The sequence below is a fragment of the Atractosteus spatula genome, chromosome 22 (assembly GCF_055471065.1).
Source record: "Atractosteus spatula isolate fAtrSpa1 chromosome 22, fAtrSpa1.hap1, whole genome shotgun sequence".
NCBI lineage: Eukaryota > Metazoa > Chordata > Actinopteri > Semionotiformes > Lepisosteidae > Atractosteus > Atractosteus spatula.
In genome coordinates, this window is record NC_142727.1 from 11,431,188 (window position 1) to 11,452,634 (window position 21,447).

At 37.7% G+C, this 21,447-nt stretch overlaps 1 protein-coding gene across 2 annotated transcripts in view; it reads right to left on the reverse strand.

The window, feature by feature from the left end:
- Positions 1–508: 508 nt before the first annotated feature.
- The window catches only part of snx19b (sorting nexin 19b), a 46,986-nt gene continuing 26,047 nt past the window's right edge, over positions 509–21,447 (reverse strand). For both annotated transcript variants that reach the window (XM_088939904.1, XM_088939905.1), the window contains exons 10-12: positions 7,238–7,422; positions 5,961–6,036; positions 509–3,006 (exon numbers count right to left, since the gene is read on the reverse strand). In XM_088939904.1, coding sequence (XP_088796030.1) covers positions 2,883–3,006; positions 5,961–6,036; positions 7,238–7,422 — 385 coding nt within the window. In that variant the 3' untranslated portion in view covers positions 509–2,882. The remainder of the gene's footprint in view (positions 3,007–5,960; positions 6,037–7,237; positions 7,423–21,447) is intronic.

Sequence of the window (21,447 nt, forward strand, 5' to 3'; positions counted from 1 at the left end):
ACTTAAGATGAACATGACATTACCTCAAATCTAAGCACTTATTTCAGAAGACATTACCAACTCCAAGTAAACCTGATTGCAAAATTTCAGTTGCAATGTAACCAGGTTTTGCTTTGTGGAAACTAAATGTAAATAAAAAGCAGTATGCACTTCCACTCATGCTTGAGGCTATAATGGTGTAGTCCGGGCTTCCTTCACTCTGTAATTATCACACCGTTGTTGTTGGACTGCTGCAGCACCTGTAAGGCAATGGCATGCAAGCTGCTTTTCCCCTTTAATCTTTAAAATGAGAAGCTTTGGGCCTAATGCAGCCAGAGCGTTTGGCTCCTCAAAGATTGAAAGAAATTGTCAATTTGAAAAGGAAAGGCCCAATTATACAAAGGCAACGGAAAAACAGCTTCATACCTGTAACATAAAAGGTGACAGAGAGATGTAGATTGAGGTCACGGATACCAAAAGCTGCTCACACACACATAGCCAGAACTTCATTCAACAAACGAAGAGTAGGTGCCTTTAACAGAATGTTCTTTATTGTTAGCAAACCTTGTGACCACTGCAGGCCTTTATTCGATCTAGATCATGTTACTTCACAAGTCAATTTGGATGGAATGGATTGTTTCAGAGACTCCAAGCACAACCTAACCTGCACAATGAAACTGCATGCATTTTATTAATGTAATATTAAAGACACTTCATTGTGGGAGCAAAACGTCCAATTACAGAAGAGAAGAAACTTCACAAGCGGAGGAAACACACCGTTACAGAACGCACGATAATAAAGTGAAAGAATTTGAATGCGTACACAGCTATGACTTAAAGTGACATACCCAAAGCATCTAAATGAATTGTACTGGAGATACACTCCAATTGCACCGGTTCACACTTTCTTAAAAGGGTTGGCTATGCTAATAATTATCAAGGGACAAAAAGGCCAGAGAAGGTCCGGTTCTGTATAAGTTAACATTTTAAAGTCTAACAATGTTGTTATCCTGTCCGATATCCTGACTTAGTACGCACTAATACCACGGCTACTATAACTACTACTACTACAGATGGCAGAAAAGTCATGGGCTGTCTTAACATTAAACACCACTCAAGCCTGGGAATGTAGCTGATTGCTATCATTATGAGCATGTAGTTAAACCAACTAAATACAAGACCACAAAACCAGCAATCCAGAAAAAAAAAATCAGATTCACATTTGATAACCACAATAGTCATATTCCTGTTCCTACGGAGATGCAGTAGAAGGTTTCACATTTTTTGTGACAAGGAATGGACAGAGGTCATATTGGAGTTTCAGTGTAATACATTGTATCTACAAATTAATATATCTTTATGTTGTAAACTCCCTTACAGTATCATTATTTTTAAATAGAAAGCATTTATAAATCACGTACATATGTATAAAGAAACTAATAAATAAAAATGTACACAACATTACAGTACACAAAACTCTTACTCCATCACATACATAATTCCATCAATCAATACTGTGGTAAATTAGAGGCTCACTATCCACTGTGTTTGTACTATAAAGATGTCTGGTCATTTTTAGATAAGGTAAATACATTGCTTATTTGTAAGTATATTACTAGAATATTCGATCTTTTAGCTTTTCTTTTTTTCTTAGTCAATACAGACTTTCAAAATGCATTTTTGCCATTTGTTTTTCTTGTATTCTCTTCTCTTCACTCTTTGAGAGTGAATGACTGATACATTATGAAGAATTCTCTCTGATGACTGCAACAAATCCTATATATGTCTGGAACACAATGTATCACATATAACAGAACCAAGGATTCCAAAATGACATGTAGCAAAAGAAACATGCACTTCTTACCACACTGATCAAGAACACAGATCATTTCCTCTACATAGCAAAAAGAAATCCCAAAAGCTCTGAGGACATGTTTTTTTCAGACAGAGAGACAAGATAGGAGAAATACAATATTGGCAGTCTACAAACACTGGACTGTACTTAAAATGCAGTCAAACAGTGGCAGTGAGATTATTAAAGTGCAGTATTTGTCTTTTCAGAAACATGGTGTACCATTTAAGCCACAGATCCTCAAAATGATTAGCAAATATATAAACATATGACATTCTGCACATTTGTTCTATTGCACATAGTGGCAAAGCTTTGGTACAACGGGTAAAAGCTGAGCTCAATCTAAAACATGATCATGTTGAACTGTCATAAACCGCAGCTTAACCCAGAAGGGTACACTAAAGCAGCAAGATACAAAGGCAAGAAAGCACAAAGCATGCACACACATTGATAAGTGAGGCAAAGAAGTGACAGCAAAGCATGTTTACAAAAGCTGAAAAAAAGCAGATTCACAGATCAAGCATGGGGTGATGAAGAGTGCAAAAACACACTGCAAACTTCCGTGAGACTGACAATCACCAGCTCTCTGTTAGTTCACAGTCAGGCCTTATCAGCATTGCAGACTTCAGTAAATTTGACTATTTCTACAAATGAGGAAATAAAAAAAAACAGAAGGGATTATAATTGTGTCATATACATCTGAAAGTAGTTTGACTTAAGCTGGAGAGCAGGATAGGGGTGCTTTTCACAAAATCAGATCCGGTACACAGAGAACTTTAGAATCCAAGAGGTATTCAACAAAACGCGAAACAGGTGGCTTTGTAATCAAAGCTCATAAGGACATGTGTATGTGTTGGAAACTGAACACACTAATCTAAATTCAATCCAGATCCAAATTACTTCAGACTGACAGCTCCAGAGGGGTCTTGTGCAACAGGAATGAGACACCAGAACTTTAATCCAAATGCAGAAGGTGAAGGTGGGGACATGACTGTAAACGCCACGCTGGTAAACACAGTTCCTGCATTGTTTTACTAGTGTTTGAATATTCTCACACTGCCGATTTGTCCATGTTCCTAGAAAGGTGGCTGAGGAGACATTTCTGAAAGTCCTGATCTGAAGCCTCTGGAACCAGAAACTCCAGCAGGAGATCCCAGACACAGTAAACCAGATGCCTGCACAGAAATAGAAGATATGTCAATCAATACGTCCATGGCTAAGGACCATCGCACAAACACTTCCAACTTCAAAGGCACTTCTGGACACTGAAGGACAGCAATTGCTCAAGTTACACAATAAACCCCCCTTCCCCAGAAGTTACGGGATCTATTAAAATTCACTTCTGGCAAACATCTGAGTTCAAATGTGTTAACTGTGCTTGCCATTCTCTAATACTGCAGGTACAAACACCAAGTTACTGCTTTAAAGCACAATGTATAAAAAGGCAAAACCTCTATTTTTTATCGGAGCGGAGCGGTGGCACTGTGACTAAGGATCTGCGCCTGTGGTTGGAAGTTTGCCGGTTCAAATTCCGCGGCCGTCAGAGGAATCCTACTCCATTGGGCCCCTGAGCAAGGCCCTTAACCCCAACTACTCCAGGGGCGCTGTACAATGGTTGACCATGCGCTCTGACCCCAAGCTTCTCTTCCTGTCTGTGTGTCTCATGGAGAGCAAGCTGGGGTATGCGAAAAGATGAATTCCTAATGCGAGAAATTGTATATGGCCAATAAAGTGATCTTATCTTATCTCTTATTATCTTGTCTGTGTGTCTATACTTTAAAAAAGAAATGGGAATGTAATATGTTCCCAAAAATATTAAATAAACCAGAGATGCAATATGATAACATATTTTCCTTACGTTTTTCACTTTAAGCAAATGAGCTTGCCAGTGCAGTCCAGAGCCAAATGTGGCAAATAGAAACAAACAAATAACAACAATAATTTATGTTGGGTTTTTTTCTTAGGGCAACAGCTGGAACAAACAGGATATGACGAGGACTGATTTTCAAAGAACATACAAACCAAAGGCCACACAACGTGGTCAGACAAGAGATTCGATCTTTCATCAATCAGGAACCTCCGAGTGTGTGACACACGCAGCCCACACAAGCAGTATGCAAGGTCGCTGTACCAAGAGCCTGGGATTCCACTGCGTGAGACTTCAATACACAAATGGGCTTTAGGAAGCAACACCACCAACAAGATAAACGGACTGAACCTTTCCTATGTGCTTATATATGTCTCTGTAATAGTCTCATTTTACAATCATTTGTCAAAGACTCGTGTGTGATTACATTATGATGTCAATGCTTCACCAGTTCAAGCACAAATATATTCAGCAATTCTGAACATTCCTCCGTCAGGTCAGACCTGATGTCCTTGTCTTTTAAAGTGCCACAAGCAAAGGCTTTGTTTCAAAAAGAAACAACTCTCCCATATGGGGTTCTCAGTTTTGAAAGGTTTTCCAAGGTAAGCAGTAAAGGCAATTTGTATGTAATGTTAAGATTGCTCTTGAATTATAACATAATGTTAGGATTATATGAAATCAAGTGTATTCTTGCATTCTGATAAGTAAAAATTAACACATGGATATATTTGGAGCATAGTACGGAAACATCTGAGAACAGAACAATGTGCTGTGCACTTTCCTCATAGCACTTATGGTTATTTTTGTGAATTAACACTAATCACATTCCAGTCGAAGCCTGTTCAAAGAGGATCACTTTGGGTTCTCAGCATAAAAACTTTTTAGCTTTGAACAAAAGAAGAATGATGACCAAAGATGTGAAATCCAACTCCTTTGGTGAATCACAAGTTTTAAATTGTTTCTCAGTTCCTGTTTGTCACAAATTATAAAGTTTGTGTGAGATCTGCATAAACAATTAGCACACTAAGGAATTTTATGTTTTCCGCTTTAGACATATGACAGAGTTCATTTGCCCAGGTGAAAACAACATGTAGAATTAAAATTGTCTAGCTATTTCAAACGTGCAAATTTTCCATCACCATCAAAATTTTCCATCAAAATTCTCATAAGCAGACTGGTGTTTAACATACAAGCTAGGTGACAAAAAATGGGAACATCTGGTTAATGAAGGACACTAATACTGAAAACAAAGGCTTCCACAGATGTGGGGTTCATGTGTTAATTAAGCAAACAACATTCCAGTATGCTTAGTGTCATATAGGAAAAAAAACTGTATGGCGAGACTTCAGGGACTTTGAAAATGGGGTGATCATTAAGGTGCGTTTGGCAGGAGTTTCAGTGATCAGGAAATGTTAGCTGGGTAGGTGAACCATCTTTCATCATGTTCTTGACAAACAGATGAGTACGCGTGTGGTACCAGCCTAAAGAATCTGACGTCCTCGAGTGCGTGGAGTGTTGGGTTTTGGTGGTTCAGTAATTCTGTGGGGCACATATTCCTAGTGTGGATTAAGTGCGCTTATTTCCACAGAAAGCAAGGTCAGTGCTAATCACCGCTTCATGGTCCTGAGTGATTATCTTCACCCCACATTGCAGCATTTCTTTCCTGCTTTGAGTGGTGTCTCCAAGGATGACAATGGCAACATCCTCCAAGAATGTGTGGGAAAACATGTGGTTTGATGAGAGTGACAGTAATGTCAACCTTAATGTCGTGGTCTTCCCAGTCACCAGGTCTGGACGAAATCGAGCATTTATGGGATATTCTGGAACAAGACCTGAGAAAGCTTCTCCCATTGCCATCAGCCAGAGTTTATGGCTTTCCTCATGATAAAAGTGTGCCAAAACCTTCCTACAATGTCAGACACTGGTACACTCTACGTCACAGCGCATACAGGCCATACTGGCCTCCCGTGGCGGCCCAACTCCCCATTAAGTGACTTTAATTCCTTCTTTTAGTCCACTACTTGCAAATCTTTGCTAGCAGCAGAGAATCGTAGGCAGTACAGCGAATATTATACTACCACCCATTCACTAACAATTAAATCTTTTGCAACACCTTATTAATCACCCCATCAGTACAGCTGGAGTTAAAAAAAAACACAACAAAAATAAAATAATAAAAGGTTTTTTGGGCCTGGAATAGTCGTTGACAAAGTGCTGTAGTGTGGGTATGTGTGGCAGGCGTCTGGAAAATGTGTCTCCCACCTGTTAATGTAGGGATCCTGCAGCGACTCCAAAACCGCTTTCCAGCTCAGTTTGTATTTCTCAGAACCCAGCATATCTGCAGACAAGACAGAGAGCAGCATGAGCATGGACACCTTATCCACTCTACGTGCTCTCATTAAATGTTGTAATTTTCCATTAGGGCCCTGGTTATGAACTCTACTGACAGTAGCTGCATTTAATTGTAACACAACAAAATTTGCAGGATACCTTATTGCAAAGGTTTACACCCACCCCACAAAGTAGAAAGAAGAAACACAACATATCAGCTGTGGAGCCTGAGCCTCTCACACCTGAAGGCAGCTCAAGAGCCGATACGAATTGTTGTGTTTTGTTCTTCTACTTCTCAGTAGATTTAACGTGACTTCATCCTTTGCAGCCAACACATCCTGATGCGGTCTCCTTTCATACCTTTTTGCAAGGGTGGAATAAACAAAACCACTGCAAAACCTGCAGACTGACATAGTGATATCATATGGGATGTGTGTAGGGAGTCATTTGCTCCAAGGTTTATCTCTCAGCAACACGAGCTCCGCACCCTCGACAAACACACCCCATATTATATCTCAATATTATTATGTCAAAATAACCATTACAGTAGACCTGTACATGATCACCATGTAAGGAATTTCTTTAGCATTTTCCAGTGAGCATCATAAAATACATCTTTGCAGATTTCATCAAATAAAATGTCCAGTGTACAAATTAACCACATCTGTATATTCTACATTTGTTTTAAAAGAAAGAATGGAGGCAAAAGCGAACTCAAAACCTTTCTGCTTCCCTTTTGGGTCCTCTTTGAATCTGATGCATTATTTAGGATCAACATTTCAGTATGGACTCACTTCAGACCTCCCTCAGATGTTTCTGAATCTATCAGAAGCCCCAGTTTGACTGACCCATTGATCTCTTTACATGACAGTAATGCTATGCAATACACTGAATGGGCAAAGCAGTTTAAGATAGCCATGCGGGTGGCCATTGGAGATGAATGAACCTGGATGAACCAAATGACATCGAACACCTCACTTTCAACATATGCAACAAGGCAGTGGGAAATTCTAGCAGCTTTTAAACAGAAAGATGCCAGCCTGACATTTTTCTACATCTAGTCGAGAGATTCTACACAATTTAAGGAAAGGCACAAAACAGTAGCCTCAGACAAATTCCACCACAAGAATAAAACAAAACGTTGGCCTGACAAACCAAACTGAGCTTGAACAGGAAAATAAGCACACTCCCCAGATGAATGCACTCACCAGGCAGGAGACTCATGAGGCACTGAAGAGACTCCTTCTTCGCCTCCTCCTTCTGCTCTGCGGTGCGGACAGGTCTGGGCCTGACTGGCAGGCAGCCCCCAGGCCAGATAGCTTCCTGCAGAAGTCGGAGGTAGATCACCCAGTACTGGGTGCAGGTGAAGTTGGTGAAATGTACATCCAGCCACCTAAAGACCGCATCAAACAAACAGAAGATGAGAAAAATGAAAGGGCAAACTTATTTCCCGCAGAAATAAAAAAAAGTTGACTAATATTAATATCAACAATCTTTCATACAATTGTTACACCTTAGCTGTTCCATAAATGCCAGTTAGAAAGAATGCACATCGACAATAAAGAAATGTGAGAATATGTTTAAGTATTACACTTATTTTATTACTGGTATTGATATTATTCCTTACATTACTTCACAGGGAAGATATGTAACAGTTTGCTTATAAAATGATAGACATAGAAGATTATAGACAGTTCGGAACACTTTTAAACCACTTTTGAGGTGATTACCAAGAAATTCTCTAAAAGTTAAAAGAAAAGGTACAGGCTTTCTTTTCAAGAAAATTGTGAAATGTTCCAAAGACATAATTTAAAATAAGGATTTGAGATGTCAAAGTGAAATACTGCTTGTTTGCGCAGTACCTAACAACTTCAAAATTCAGACAAAATGAATTATAAACTGCACCTAGTGAAAACAAAGTGACACTAAATGCAGCCATATAACGTTAAGTGGCACTAGAAATGCTCAGTTTCTGATCTGATACCTCACAACCTTAGGGAATGTCTGATTTGATCCCTGACAGTTTCCTAATTTAACAGAGGTTATGCATTGGAATCTGAAGGCTGTCAAAATGAGCGTCACAAAACAGCTCTGCAGGATATTCCTGCCGTTCCAGGGTACCCTGTCTGCTTTTAACATTTCCAGCTGTGCCAAGAACATTAAAGCCTCTAAATGGAAGAAAGCATGCACTTATCATCACATGTCAAAATCCATCCCCGAGATCCAAAAACATGTCTGAAAAATAATTTAGAACAGGGAAATAAACCATTGAAAATGTTAATTAAATGTTGATCTTGGATTATAATCTACTATACAGGCATTTGGTGAGCTATTTGTCAACTGTAGCATTACATCTTCAAAGATTTTTGGAAGGCATATGCACACAGTTTCTTGTTCCCTACTTGCTGCTGCACTAAAGCCAATTCATAGCTATTGCAAATTCAAATGTCCAATTTTTATCTTGAAATTCACAAATTCAAGTAGACAAGGCATTATTATTGGTTCCTGTTATTGCTTGCTTCAATGTCGAATTTAACCAAAAGCTGACTTTTAAAAAAATTATCTCCTCTCAAAATTACATTCCTGTGTAAATTCCCACACAGACTGCGGTGACCATTTAAAGCATGATGGGAAAGCTGTGGAATTCTCTTGCTAGACCACTACTGGAACTGCACAGCTACATCAGGTTTCCAGTAAGTACGTGGGGAACTTTCACTGGGCTGCACTGTTCTGGATTACACTGAAACGGTTATGACAGGAGAGTGTGAACTCCTGTGGATGTCACAAAGATATCAACAGGAGGTGTTAATGGTGCCCTCATATGCACTCACTGTGTGTGTGTGTGCGTAACTGCACGGTATGGAGGCATTTAAGCACAGCCTGCATGCGAGATGGACGAGAGATGATCAACACCACTGCCAACTGTGAATCTGCTGAATGCACCCATCCTGTCAACTATATTAAGAGCAAATATTTCAAATATGACCCACACAGAGCCTCTAAAATCCAATGTCACCGTCATGACACAGATCTTTCTTTAGAACAGCAAAGATCTAGCTGGCTTGTGACTCTTTCTTAAGGACAGCGAATAATGGCTAATTTACCGTAAATCAGAGTTGTAACATTAACGTCATAATTTTGGATTAAGTGTTGCATATTCCATTTTTAAAACTGACATTACCTGTAACGTATTTAGAGCAATATCAGAATATAAATAACCTGGTTAAAACAATGCTGTTCAGCAGCACTGCCACCTTGTACCCTTATTAGATCTTGGAAGCTAAAGAAGGCCAGGCCCTGTTCAATACTGAGAAGGGAGACTTCCAAGGAAAATCATGTTGGAAGTGGTGCTGGTGGACCAGCAGGCGGCGCTCTTCCCTTCATACTTTTTTTAGGTCCCTTTTCAGGCCATCAAGGCCCATGGGGGAATGGGGGGCAAGGGCCACCATTTTTCTCAACCATCCGACACTGGAGGTGGAGGTGCTGTGGTCTTATTAACCCTTATTAAGGATTAACCCCCGGTACTCATTTGGAAAGCAGGCTGAGTGGACCTGGGAGCCGCCTGGAAGGAATTAAAGGAAGCTACATCGCTTGTCCCTACCCGGGATTGAACCCGGGATCTTCCAGTCAGGAGCTAGACGCCCCTGCCATCTGAGCTACAACGGCTCCCTTCCCTTGAAACTAGAATTTCTCAAAAAAATGTCCAAGTATAGTGACTGGAGACAGGGCATTGAAGATGTTACTGAAGTCCTGACTGAAGATAAAACATTTCAAAGCTTTAGGGGTTTTATCTTTGAAGTTCAACCACAAATTCCACTCTGTAATCGAGTCCCCCGTGAATTCAGTGGTTGAAGAAATGTATCACTTGATCTACGGTGTTGAAGAGCTGCTGGTAAGCAATGGCTCCATGCATCACCCAAGTGGAGGGGTCCCACCTCCCATTTAAAGATATTATTGTTAACTATTGACAGTTTTTAATTATTTTAACTTTGAGGTCAAAAGTGCTAAAAATTCAAGAAGTTATTACTTTATTAATTATTCAAATTAAAGACTTAAGAAAGTAAAGTTCCTTCTCAAGCCTTGAGGCTCATCCAGTAAGAGCTTTATTTGTTCCCAGATTCTGTAGTGCTAAGAAGACCAAACTTATAATTTGTTCATAACTTTAGTATGCCATAACAAGGATATACGTCCTTCTGTTAGCTTTACTTAGACTTAGACTAAGAGCAGTCACAAAGAATACACAATGTACAACGAAGATAAAGTAGGATTATTATAAGTACATCCAATTTGCACAAAAAATTGTATCTGGTGTTACTGTACTGGTGTTATCAATCTCAGAGTTAAAAAAATAGTATTTATGTGCCAACTATATTTCTGTTAACTACTGACATCTCTTGGTGTTAAATGTAGCTATTCAAGGGTTTTTTCTCTATTATATTAAACTAATACTATATTTACATTATATATACTTGCATAAGCAAGATTACATAGGGTTTTAAATTCCAAACATGTCATATTTGATAGAAGCTAGACAAAACCTAACAACATGAAAATAACATATTGCAGATGTCGTTACACAATCCCTAAATTCCACAAAAATGATTTAAGAGAAAACACGTATTCTTCAAGCACATATTTCCTGTTTGTTCTGCCCATTTTGGATTATCTAATCAAATTAGGTAGTTCCCTTGTTTTGTCTTCTTGTTCAATGAGATCAACTTTGAGGTTAGTGCATGTGGTGTAATGTCTGCTGTGTAACTTTTGTTTTTCCTTCAAATCTTTCATAAAACCATTTTCCAGAAAACAAAAGACAAACCCAATCATTGGCATGCCCTTGTCTGTATTTACCAGCGGTCTGGAAGTGAAAAATGAGAGCACAATTACAATACACCCTAGGAAAGGAATCACCTCTGCAGAGTTTGCATGTTCTTAGAAAACTTGCTACATAAAAGTAACCTTACATTAACAAAGTAATAGAAAAGGATTTACATGATACAACTTGTGGTTTGTATAGTATATACTATATTAAGATGTTAACCAACTGTTTTTTACATTAGTAAGGTGGGGGTAATGTACCCTCTACATTTTACAATAAATCTATCAGTAGTCAGGAGCTTAAAACAATAATCACATGGGCTTAGATCTCAAAAGTACCTACACAAAGTACTGATGGTTTTACATTGTGTGGTTAACAAGCTACAAATATCAGAAAAACAATTTGGAATCTTGATCCGTAAGAAATACACCTGTTTTGATGGTTATTTCTATCTACGCAACAGAAATGAGCTACGACCCATTCAAGCTTTGTTGGTCTTGTTTTGGAGTTGGGAGTTTTTTTTAGCCACTGCTCAGAATTGTTAAACCACTCGGAGTATGTACTGTGATGTGTGACCATTCATCACTGTGTTTGAGCAGGAGAGGACTGTTTAAATCACTATTATGCAATACTGCTCACACATGGGACACAAATTGGGTCCCCTCATGCCCACCCCCCAAACTTTTAATACACAAAATATTCTGAGCATTTTGTCTGATTTTACATCCTTGTGTCATGTGTTCTATGTCTCCAGGGAAGTCGTGTTTCTCTTAGTGAACTTCTAAGTGCTTACCAAGCATTTGCAACTTGCTACACTGCACAGGTTAAGAGCTATGGGCTAAACCGGAAACAATTTGTCATCCTTAGTCCTACCTATAGCAATCCCTTGTAACAGCAACTATCTTTTTCTTTATTACATATAAAAAGGTTCAGATCAACATAGAATAATTTAGGGTTTAAACTATAGGTTTATCCCAGGCTGAAAAGTGAAGAAAGAAAACCTTCTTCAGGTGTCAGGATTTTACATCTTCCACAGCTGAAATGTTGCTTTCTTCTCTTTTCAGCATGGAATAAACCTATGACTTGTTCCTTTGCAGCCTACGCATGCTGACGCAGCTCCCCACCTGAACTACGTCAACATAATTTAGGGTTCTTTTCAGATATGAGCAGTGCATTCAGATTCAGGGGGTTGAAAATAAACATGGATATCTCTTACTAGTAAATCATCTTTAAAAACCTTACAATACAGTTCTTTTTCACTTTCTACACTGGGGTGTCATGGGCAAAGTTCTGATATTTCTATCACGATGTGTTGTGATCTTTGTAATATGATTTTACTGGCTGTTTTCCTTCACATATAAGAGTATGAAAAATATTCACACTATTTTCTGAATGCCATTGTTAATACCCAGACATATAGTTTTCTATGCATTAACCATAGCAGAATCAAGGTGTAACTGTAACTACGTGCAAGTTTTATTATTTTCTTTATTTTTACTGATGCAAATATACATTATAGGTCTTTACACATTGTATCAGATTTTGAAAATATCAACACTTTAACAGAAAGATGTATTTTTAATACAAAATTCCAGACTGCTTTGCTATAAAAGCAACTAGCAAAATCCTCCCGAATATAAATTGTTAGGATACTAACCACAATCATTAATAATGATACAAATTCTGTGTATTTTACATTCTATTGTTTTAGTGTAACACCATAATACATGGGTCAGCCTTCATGACTGCCATCATAAAAAACAGCAATGATAATGTCATTTTTAATTTGTTAACTTATATTTGATTTCACATGCATTCTGTTTTCCATGTTGGCACTTGGAAAAGAATGAACAGGACTTTTAAAGGGCTCACGAGGGAAAACAGGAACTGTGCCACAAACACAAGAGAGTAATTTTTAAAAATCTGCGTAACTTTATGTCTACCTCTGTAGTTCTAGGACTCAATTGAAGAAGCAGACTCCACACAGTGGCTCTAAAAAAGGAAACAGCACTATATAGGAACAGGAAACAAAGCTTAAAAACTGTAGCATAGTTTAAAAATACGTTGACAAGAAATGTCTGATTTCCAGAACTGGAATTTATCTCATTACTACATTTTTGCACCTTGGCCATTTCTGAAACCTGGATGGCTTTCCTGAAAGCATAAACTGCTTGAAAACCTTACCTTTTGCAAATCTGTTCATTCTTACAGAATTATTTCTTGTTATTCTGTTTATTGAATCCACATGTTCCCTTTGACTCGCTTGATATCAGCTGCCAGGTTACCATGTGTTTGAATAATCTGTGCATGAACTGTGAGGTTTAAGGATGTCCAGTTCTAGACATTCCAGTTACATTTGCTTGGTCCACTCCAAGAATGCTACTGTCCAGTTCCAACTTCTATCCCGTAATCATGCCAACTCAAGGGGTTAAAAACCAAAATGAAAAAAGAGGCCTCTCCAGACTCAGAACATGTGACCAATATTGTGCAACAAAGAGCAAACTTTGTGGAAAAAAAGTCGAGAGACATTGCAGATCTCCGAGAGACATGAATGTTTTAAATGCTTGGCAGTAAAACACTTCAGTTTACCGTCAGCCCGTAAGGATCAAAACCTGGTACCACAATTAACAGATACAAAGCAGCACTGTCATACACATGAGAAGTTACTGTGATGTGAATCTGCAATTCTCCATTAATGCCTGCTGCCAGTCAAAAACCCACTCATGGGCGGAGCGGTGGCTCTGTGGCTCAGGATCTGCGCCTGTGGCTGGAAGTTTGCTGGTTCAAATCCCGCAGCCAGCAGAGGAATCCTACTCCATTGGGCCCCTGAGCAAGGCCCTTAACCCCAACTGCTCCAGGGGTGCTGTACAATGGCTGACCCTGCGCTCTGACCCCAAGCTTCTCTCTCCCTGTCTGTGTGTCTGTGTCTCATGGAGAGCAAGCTGGGGTATGCGAAAAGACGAATTCCTAATGCAAAAAATTGTATAGGGCTAATAAAGTGATGTTATGTTATGTTATATTGTCTGAACTTACATTTTGGATCCCTAAATGTGCCACTGTGTAGCCTTTTTATCATTTATGCGATACAACATAAACATTTCAGAACTTCAAATCCAAAGGGAGAAATAATAAACGAGAACAATGAACTAGCACCAAGCAACTGTATTCATCATGCTATGTTTTTCTTACAGTATCTAAGTAAATCAACTTCAACAACTTGCTTAAAAATGTTCCACACACCTCAGCCCCTCTGGAGTAACAAAGTGCCTTCTTTTTAGTCTTAAGGAGACTCACATTCTGTTTTTTCTCACAACAACTCAAATTCTACTTTTTCCAGTCCTAGTTTCTGCATTGGTCTTAAAGAAATCCATTGGATTATGATTAATAAAGGAATCTAACTTTGTTTAATGTACGTGCCAGAGAGTTCTTTTCTTGTGTTTGTTTCAAATGTCATACTTCTTGGTTCTAAATAGGATGTAAACAGTCAAAATTCCTTCACACCAGGTTCTGAATTATTTACAGTATTATTACATATGTTTAAATATATGTAAATACATAGATGATGGGTGCTTGTTTGTCACATTTTATTTAAAGAATAAAGTAAAGGTACCTTACATTTTATATTCTCCAGATCAAAAGCCTCTGGAAATTGTGTTCTTGACTGTCTTTTTTATATTTTTAGACCTTTATACAAATATCATATGCTATAGTATATTGTAATAGTTCTACTTTAAATAGATGAAGACATATTTGCTGGTTCAAACCATTTAAAGCATCTATTTAAGTAAAAACATTAAGTTAAATAATTGTATAACATCAAATATGGGCATTTAATATGCATATTGCTCAAGACTAGTGGTGCAATATTAATATGTTTTTACTCTAACAAATTCACCTTCATCAAACGTAGCATAAAGCTTAATAAATTCTAACACAACCCAAGTAAACACAGCTACAGAGTACAGCTAATGCACGATGATGGAAAAAAAACATGTAAATCAACAGTCATACATTTTATTCCTCTGCTGGCGTTGACACAAATTATAAAGCTTAGCACATGCAGACTGGCATGAATTCTGACAGGGATACAGTGCATTTACAGGGAATACAGTTTTCAATATTTTAAGGATGGAAATAAAAGGTGTTACTATGTGTTATTTAAAGCCAGCAAAGCTTAAACAGCCATTTTCAGCTGTGAAAAGAAGCTATGATTTTTTCTGACATTAAAAAATATAAACATGATAACTATATTCCATTTGGATTAAATCCTAATTGGCATCTGAAATTTACTTGGAAAATATTATGTTGCCAAAAAAATGAAGTGGGAGAGGCAGGAGGGACCCTATACAACTTCAGACACGAAGAGGCTGCCAAAGAATTCTCTCTGCAATACTGCAGAGAAAACACATTTCTAGGTATGAGAGGGACAGATAATAACATAACATATCGTCAGTAAAGAAAACCTACTTAGGTCCCACTGCCAGTTTATTCGTTCCTTTCATTTTAATCTTGTTTAGCAGTCAGGCTAGTCCGAAAAATAAATTCTTCCAACAAGAAAATACACAGCATCAATCAAAGCTATTTTAAGCCATTCTAAAATCCCATCTTCAAATCTACCTAATTTCTGGATTGATAATGGACCAGAAAATACTTTTTTATGATGATCAGATTTTACCTGAAATATATCCTCACAATAAAGATTTCCACTCCTACATTATTTTAAATATCAAAATACTTTTATGAGCGACTTATTGTGAGACTAAGAAACAACATATTTTTATACCATCATCTCAAACCATGTACAAATTTACGTGTGAGGGGAATAATGATGCCCACATAAGATAAAATCAAGCTAAAAGTGATTTGGTAGCTCAGATAATCAGTAATCAATATGTACATAGGTCATGACTGTTCATGTTTTACCAATCTTTACTGAATCTTTACTGACTGAAGCATTATCACTGAGCCAACAAGGACTTAATTTATAAGCTTTTTCTTGAAAACAGGCTGAAGACTTCCTTTACATGTTCGTTGATGAAAATGCAAGTCACAGGAATTAAATATTAAAAAAAAGTACATGTTAAAAAAATGTAAGATATTTTAAATGGAAAAAAAAAGAATTTTAATTTTCAAGTATTTAAGTAAGAAGAGCTTAAAATCTGTATAAGGTATAAGAGAAAATAAAATACCCCTTACCAAGGGCAACCAAGCCTTCTTAAAATCTAATTACACAGACAATGTTTCAAAACATAAAGCAGGCAAACCCAAAGAAAATGAAAAATATATGAACACTTCTATTCTATTTCACTATATGATGTTTTCAAAATGCCTCTTCAAGAATATGGCACTCAAAATAAATTTGGAGATCTAAAATGCTGGAATAATCTGGAATGGATGTCCTATGTTTAATACATGACTGCAATGCTTTTACAAACATGGACGTTTTCCAATGTGATATAGTCAACAAGCCATCATACTGCCAGTGCAACACTCACCTAAAGTTCAGGTATGCAACTGAAAGTAAGTAATGTGGGAAATCTAGCTAACACTACTTTGCATGAACTGGTATATCACATCTTCAAAACGTTGAACAAAGGTGTATCTGTAACTCACATTTTATAAGTTAAATGTGCTGTTCTAAAGGTATTCAGAGAATTACACATGCTTACAATAAATCAAATTAGCTTTTTCTTTCCATGTTTTCTTCTAGCAACATGTCTAATGATCCAAAAGGCTTTTAAGAATCCTGCAGACAAACAGATGAGGCAAGCAATCAAGGAGGACACTAGGAAGAAAAACTAAAATAGATAGGTCTAACAATATTCCTCTTAGAAGGATGGGTGCCTCCTTCAATAACTCAAACCGTATCCCCAAACTGTCTCCAGATGCCCTTGCAGCCAGTGGCTGATTAATTTAATCCATATAATTAATCTTAATGGTTTTATGATACAAAACAGGAATGTGTGTGTGTGGGGGGGGGGGGGCTTCAGCTGGAAGTCATTTCTACTAAGGGGAATCATCCTGGCAGCATCACAAAGCTTTCTACAACAAGCATGCTATCCTCCAGTCCTATCTTTCACGCCAGCCAGTTTCTAATTCCAGTGATCTTGTCCTGGACTCCGTTGGAACATTATTCATGGAGGAAAGTCATGAAGTGATTCTGCAATGACCTTTAATACTCCCCCACGCCTGACAAATGGCTATACTGACATACTAGTGTGCCATCCAGGAGTTTTTTCCTAAAGGTGGCTTCAGTGGTATGGCTTCCAGGCTTCTTCCAGACTCCCACAACCTTTTGTAAAAGAGAGCCTCATGGATTCAGCTTTTAAACGCCCGCCCTCATAGTCTCAATTTTGCCACATCAGACTCTGGTTTAGTTTTTCACTGTTGCTTCTAAAACATCCCCCAAATTGACTTTGTCTAGGTCTTTTTGGATTTTTAAGACTTGGTCTTCAGGTCTCACAGTTTTCTCTGTTCAGAACTGAGAAGAGAGGATGTATCGGGTAACAGAGAATTATCATCAGAGCAATACCTTTTTGAAACTGTGCGACAGAATTGGTACTCAATATTTTAAAAGAGAATGCATTGCACAATTTTAGCATTACATCCCCTGATTTAAATTGTGGACCTTTAATTGTATATCCTAACACTCTGTTGCAGCCTGTACCCCTTGGGTTCTCAAAATATTTTATTGATTATCATACATCTTAGGTTGGTTCTTTCTGTATGTGAGGAATAGGTAAAGGTTTATTGCATGCTGAAAGGAAAAGAAAAGAAAGGTGTCAGACCTGAAGGATCCACAGCTGAAACATTTTGTCTTTTACCATAAAATGTCTAGGTGTGATGAAAGTAGCTGCACTTGTCTGTGCTTAATTTGTGTTTTCAGTGATTGACCTAAAATACTCAGGCATGTCTCAAACCGTTGACAGGGCATCACACAGACGCGTAACCCCCCAGATTAAGAAAACGAGAAGATGAACCAGTCAGCATAAACACAAATTATTTGTTATAAGTAGCTATTTCAGTTCAGTGTTTCCCCATCTTACACATACTATTTGTTATACTAAAAGTCAATTTCCAAGTGCTGTTCCAGTCTTGGATTCTATCTAAATAAATCTCTCTGAATTTCCTTTGCAGTTTCCACAGTGTTTGCTGATCCCTCCTTTTCCAAAAACTAGTTTACGAGCTAATCCATAGTCTAGATCATTGATATAAATTTGAAAAAGTGAGGTCTTAATCCAGACCCCTGAGTTATATAATCCAAATATGAACATTAAAAAAATAACTTGGAATTTGGCACATCATTCATACTGAGCTATTTAAGCTTTAAATTCCACATATAAAGAGTTTTTTTTATTCAAGCCATAGCTCCCCTGGATACTTCTTTTGAAGAAATGCCTATAATTACTAAAAATCTCATAAAAGAATATACTATATTTAAAATATTCAAATTTCTATTTGATATGATGTTTTCATTTCTACCTGTGCAATAAACTAGAAACAGCTGGGAGAGATTCTCCAGTGTACTGGCTACTGGCAGCCAAGTAAGACACATAGGGCCAATTCTCATTTGTAACCCTTCTCCAAAGAGTTCCACAGAAGATCTATGAATTGTACAAAATGTATGACTGGCATCAGGAGTCTGTCTCATATGCTTACACCCCTGCATGACATTAAGAGATAAGAAATGCCAGAAATGGAAAAAAAAGCCATATCGAGCTCATTTGGTTTCATTTGTCTCCACTATTGGCAGTATTAGGAGCCCCCTCCGCAAAAATTAGTGCCCATTTAACCCAACCACCTCCACCATGATGGGATGATTTAAAATAACTTTTCAAATCTATTAAGCATATCTCTAGGAGGTAAGCCAAGTACCTGCTAAAAATCCCACTCATACACAGGAGAAAAATCTCAAACAGAAATCTGACCACAGCTGAAGTCCAACAGTTCCAAGTCACTGGAGCTATAAAGCAGTAGTTTGGATCGCTGCATCACTAAAAGAACAGATGATGAACAGTGTGGGGAAGTGGACAGGATAGCACAAGGTGTTGCATGTGGTCTTCAAGCACTACTACAAATGTCCTTGCTTTCCAGCAAAATAATTAGCACCTCATCTGGACATCTGGCATCAAACACAGAGTGCATGGCGGAGGAATTAAGTGCTGTGCATGACAGGGCTAGCCAGTCTATCAGATTAAAACCCATGAAATAGCAAGTACTCGCTGCAGAAAAGTATTAAGAAGAGGATGTGAGTTCAGACAAACTGCTGATCCGTGCGATGCGTGTTTCTTAGCAAATGTGTTTTTAATGTCTTGAGTAGTGAATTTGCAATGACTTTCTTCTCAAAACATGAAAAAAAACATGATAAAATCAATTTAATGGGCAGATTATTTAAAATATGTAGTTGAGAGCTCATAAAATGCTGCATGCTGCTTTGAAGGCGCCGTGTATACTATGGATCTTCGACAATGAAAGTTGAAAAATTGAATTGGTTTGAAAAAATTAAACTAGATCTTCTGCAAAGCATTAAAGAAATCGCTCTCTCAACATTTGTATATATGGCTTATTCAGAGCTATACATTCATAGTGCATTAAAGATATATATATATTTTAAACGCCAAACTGACAATGTTTTAAAATCTAGATTAGTCCTAAAAGCAGCATTTTCCATCCTATGCGTTCTTTTAAGAATTTAAGAAATCCTATAACTTTTCGTTACTAAGAAAATAATTTAATGAAATGTTTAGCCAACTACTGAAATTGGAACAAAAGCCAGTTTTTGTTTGGATTTTCAGAAGCTAAGCTTGCAACCCCTGGTTTAGAGCTATCCAATTACTCATTTCTTGGGAATTAATAAGATGGAGTTCTTAAACGAAGGTTTGAAAACAAAGAAAAAGGGAAAAGGTAAGATGCACATGTGAGCTGTTCGAAACTCTGCAGTGGAGTTAGCCTGACGGTGCTCCAGGTCTCGAATGATCTTTATCTCCAGCTGTCATCATTGCAAATTAAAGATAAAAGCCCTTTATATTCAGACTCAAGCCGAAGAAAAACAAACACGAAGCTGGTGACAAACCCGAACCGAAGAGCTTTTGAGGAGACTTCCTCTTGGTGCTCCTCTTTTTCTGTCTGTGTGAAAATGTGAAAAGTCACTTTCACACTCATTGGAAGCCTCCTTTTCCTGGGTCTTTTCCCAACCTGAGTTTGGCAAGTCATAATTAAACCTCAGTGAATGCCCAGTCAGAAATTAATATCCGATAGCAGGTGAATAATGGAGTGGTGGAGTTCTGACAATTAAACAGAAGCCTGAGGCACCAGAGGACTATTGTTGCATGTGACTTTACCTCAGTGGGGCGCACAGCGCGAAGGCATTGGCGACACACTGGGCCGAGCGTTCAATTACAAAGAGTTTGTTGGGAAACATTATGAGTCTCCTCAGGTTCTGACCTCGCCTTGAGACGAGATTCATTCAATTTGCAAGACAAGAGACCGGGGAGCAGCCAAAGAGAGAGGAAAGAAAAAGTTTTTTGGGAAAAAAAAAACCTTACGTGTGTGTGTGTGTGGCGGCATTTGGGGGTAAGCACACCAGATTAACGGAGCGCACAGTAGGGAAAAATCAACAAGAATGATTAATTGGATTTTTCTAAAACAAAAGCAAATCTTTTTCCATTTTACTAAAGCAATTGAGAACCACTGTATCCAGCCGATCCAAAAATCAGCCAACATCTGGGTGAATTATGAAAATGAGTATATTTAGAACTGGTATATATACTCATTTTCTCCCTGGATTTTATCATCCTGAAAGAAAACCTTTTCCTGTATTATAAAAGTTTAATTCAATGTAAATCAATACATCTGTCATCTATGATCTATGAAATCCATTGACATTGATTTAAAAAATAAAACGGATTAAAGTCTAAGACTAAGGTCCATTATAAAAGGTCTTTTAAGACATCAGAAAACAGAAATATTAGCTCACATTACAGTCTTATTAACAGTATTAAAATCAGACAGTACAAAACAAATTACAATTTACAACAAATTTCAGCCCTTTTTGTGAGCATATTTAGGAAGAAATACATATTGCTCATTAATTCAGAATAAACAGTGGAAACTAAACAAAAGGGCACAAGAGGAAACTAAGTGGAAAAGCACTTAAAACTGAGAACAGGAGGCACCTCTTTACTCAGTGGGTTGTGGGAGAATGGAACAAGCTACGCAGCCAAGACGATGATGCCCATACCCTGGTCTCTTTCAAAATACTTAAATCGATTAACTACAAAGTACCAGACTGGCTAGGTGGGCCATAAGTACTCCTCTTGTTTCTCAGATTGTGCTGACAAAAACCTTTGCCAAGAAAAAGAATTACAACTAGCAAAGAAAGGATAAATATTTTAACTGGAATTAATTAATTGTTTCTACTGCCAGTGCTGCTACTGTACATTAGCAATCTTACTTCTATTATTATTTGTGCTGTAACTAACTACAACTACTATGAATATCAGAAATAAGTTCAAGTTCAAATAAATCACATTAAAGTCAATAAAAAGTACATTTTAGGTAAAAAATAACATATAAGGGTGTATATATATATAGATGTGCTCT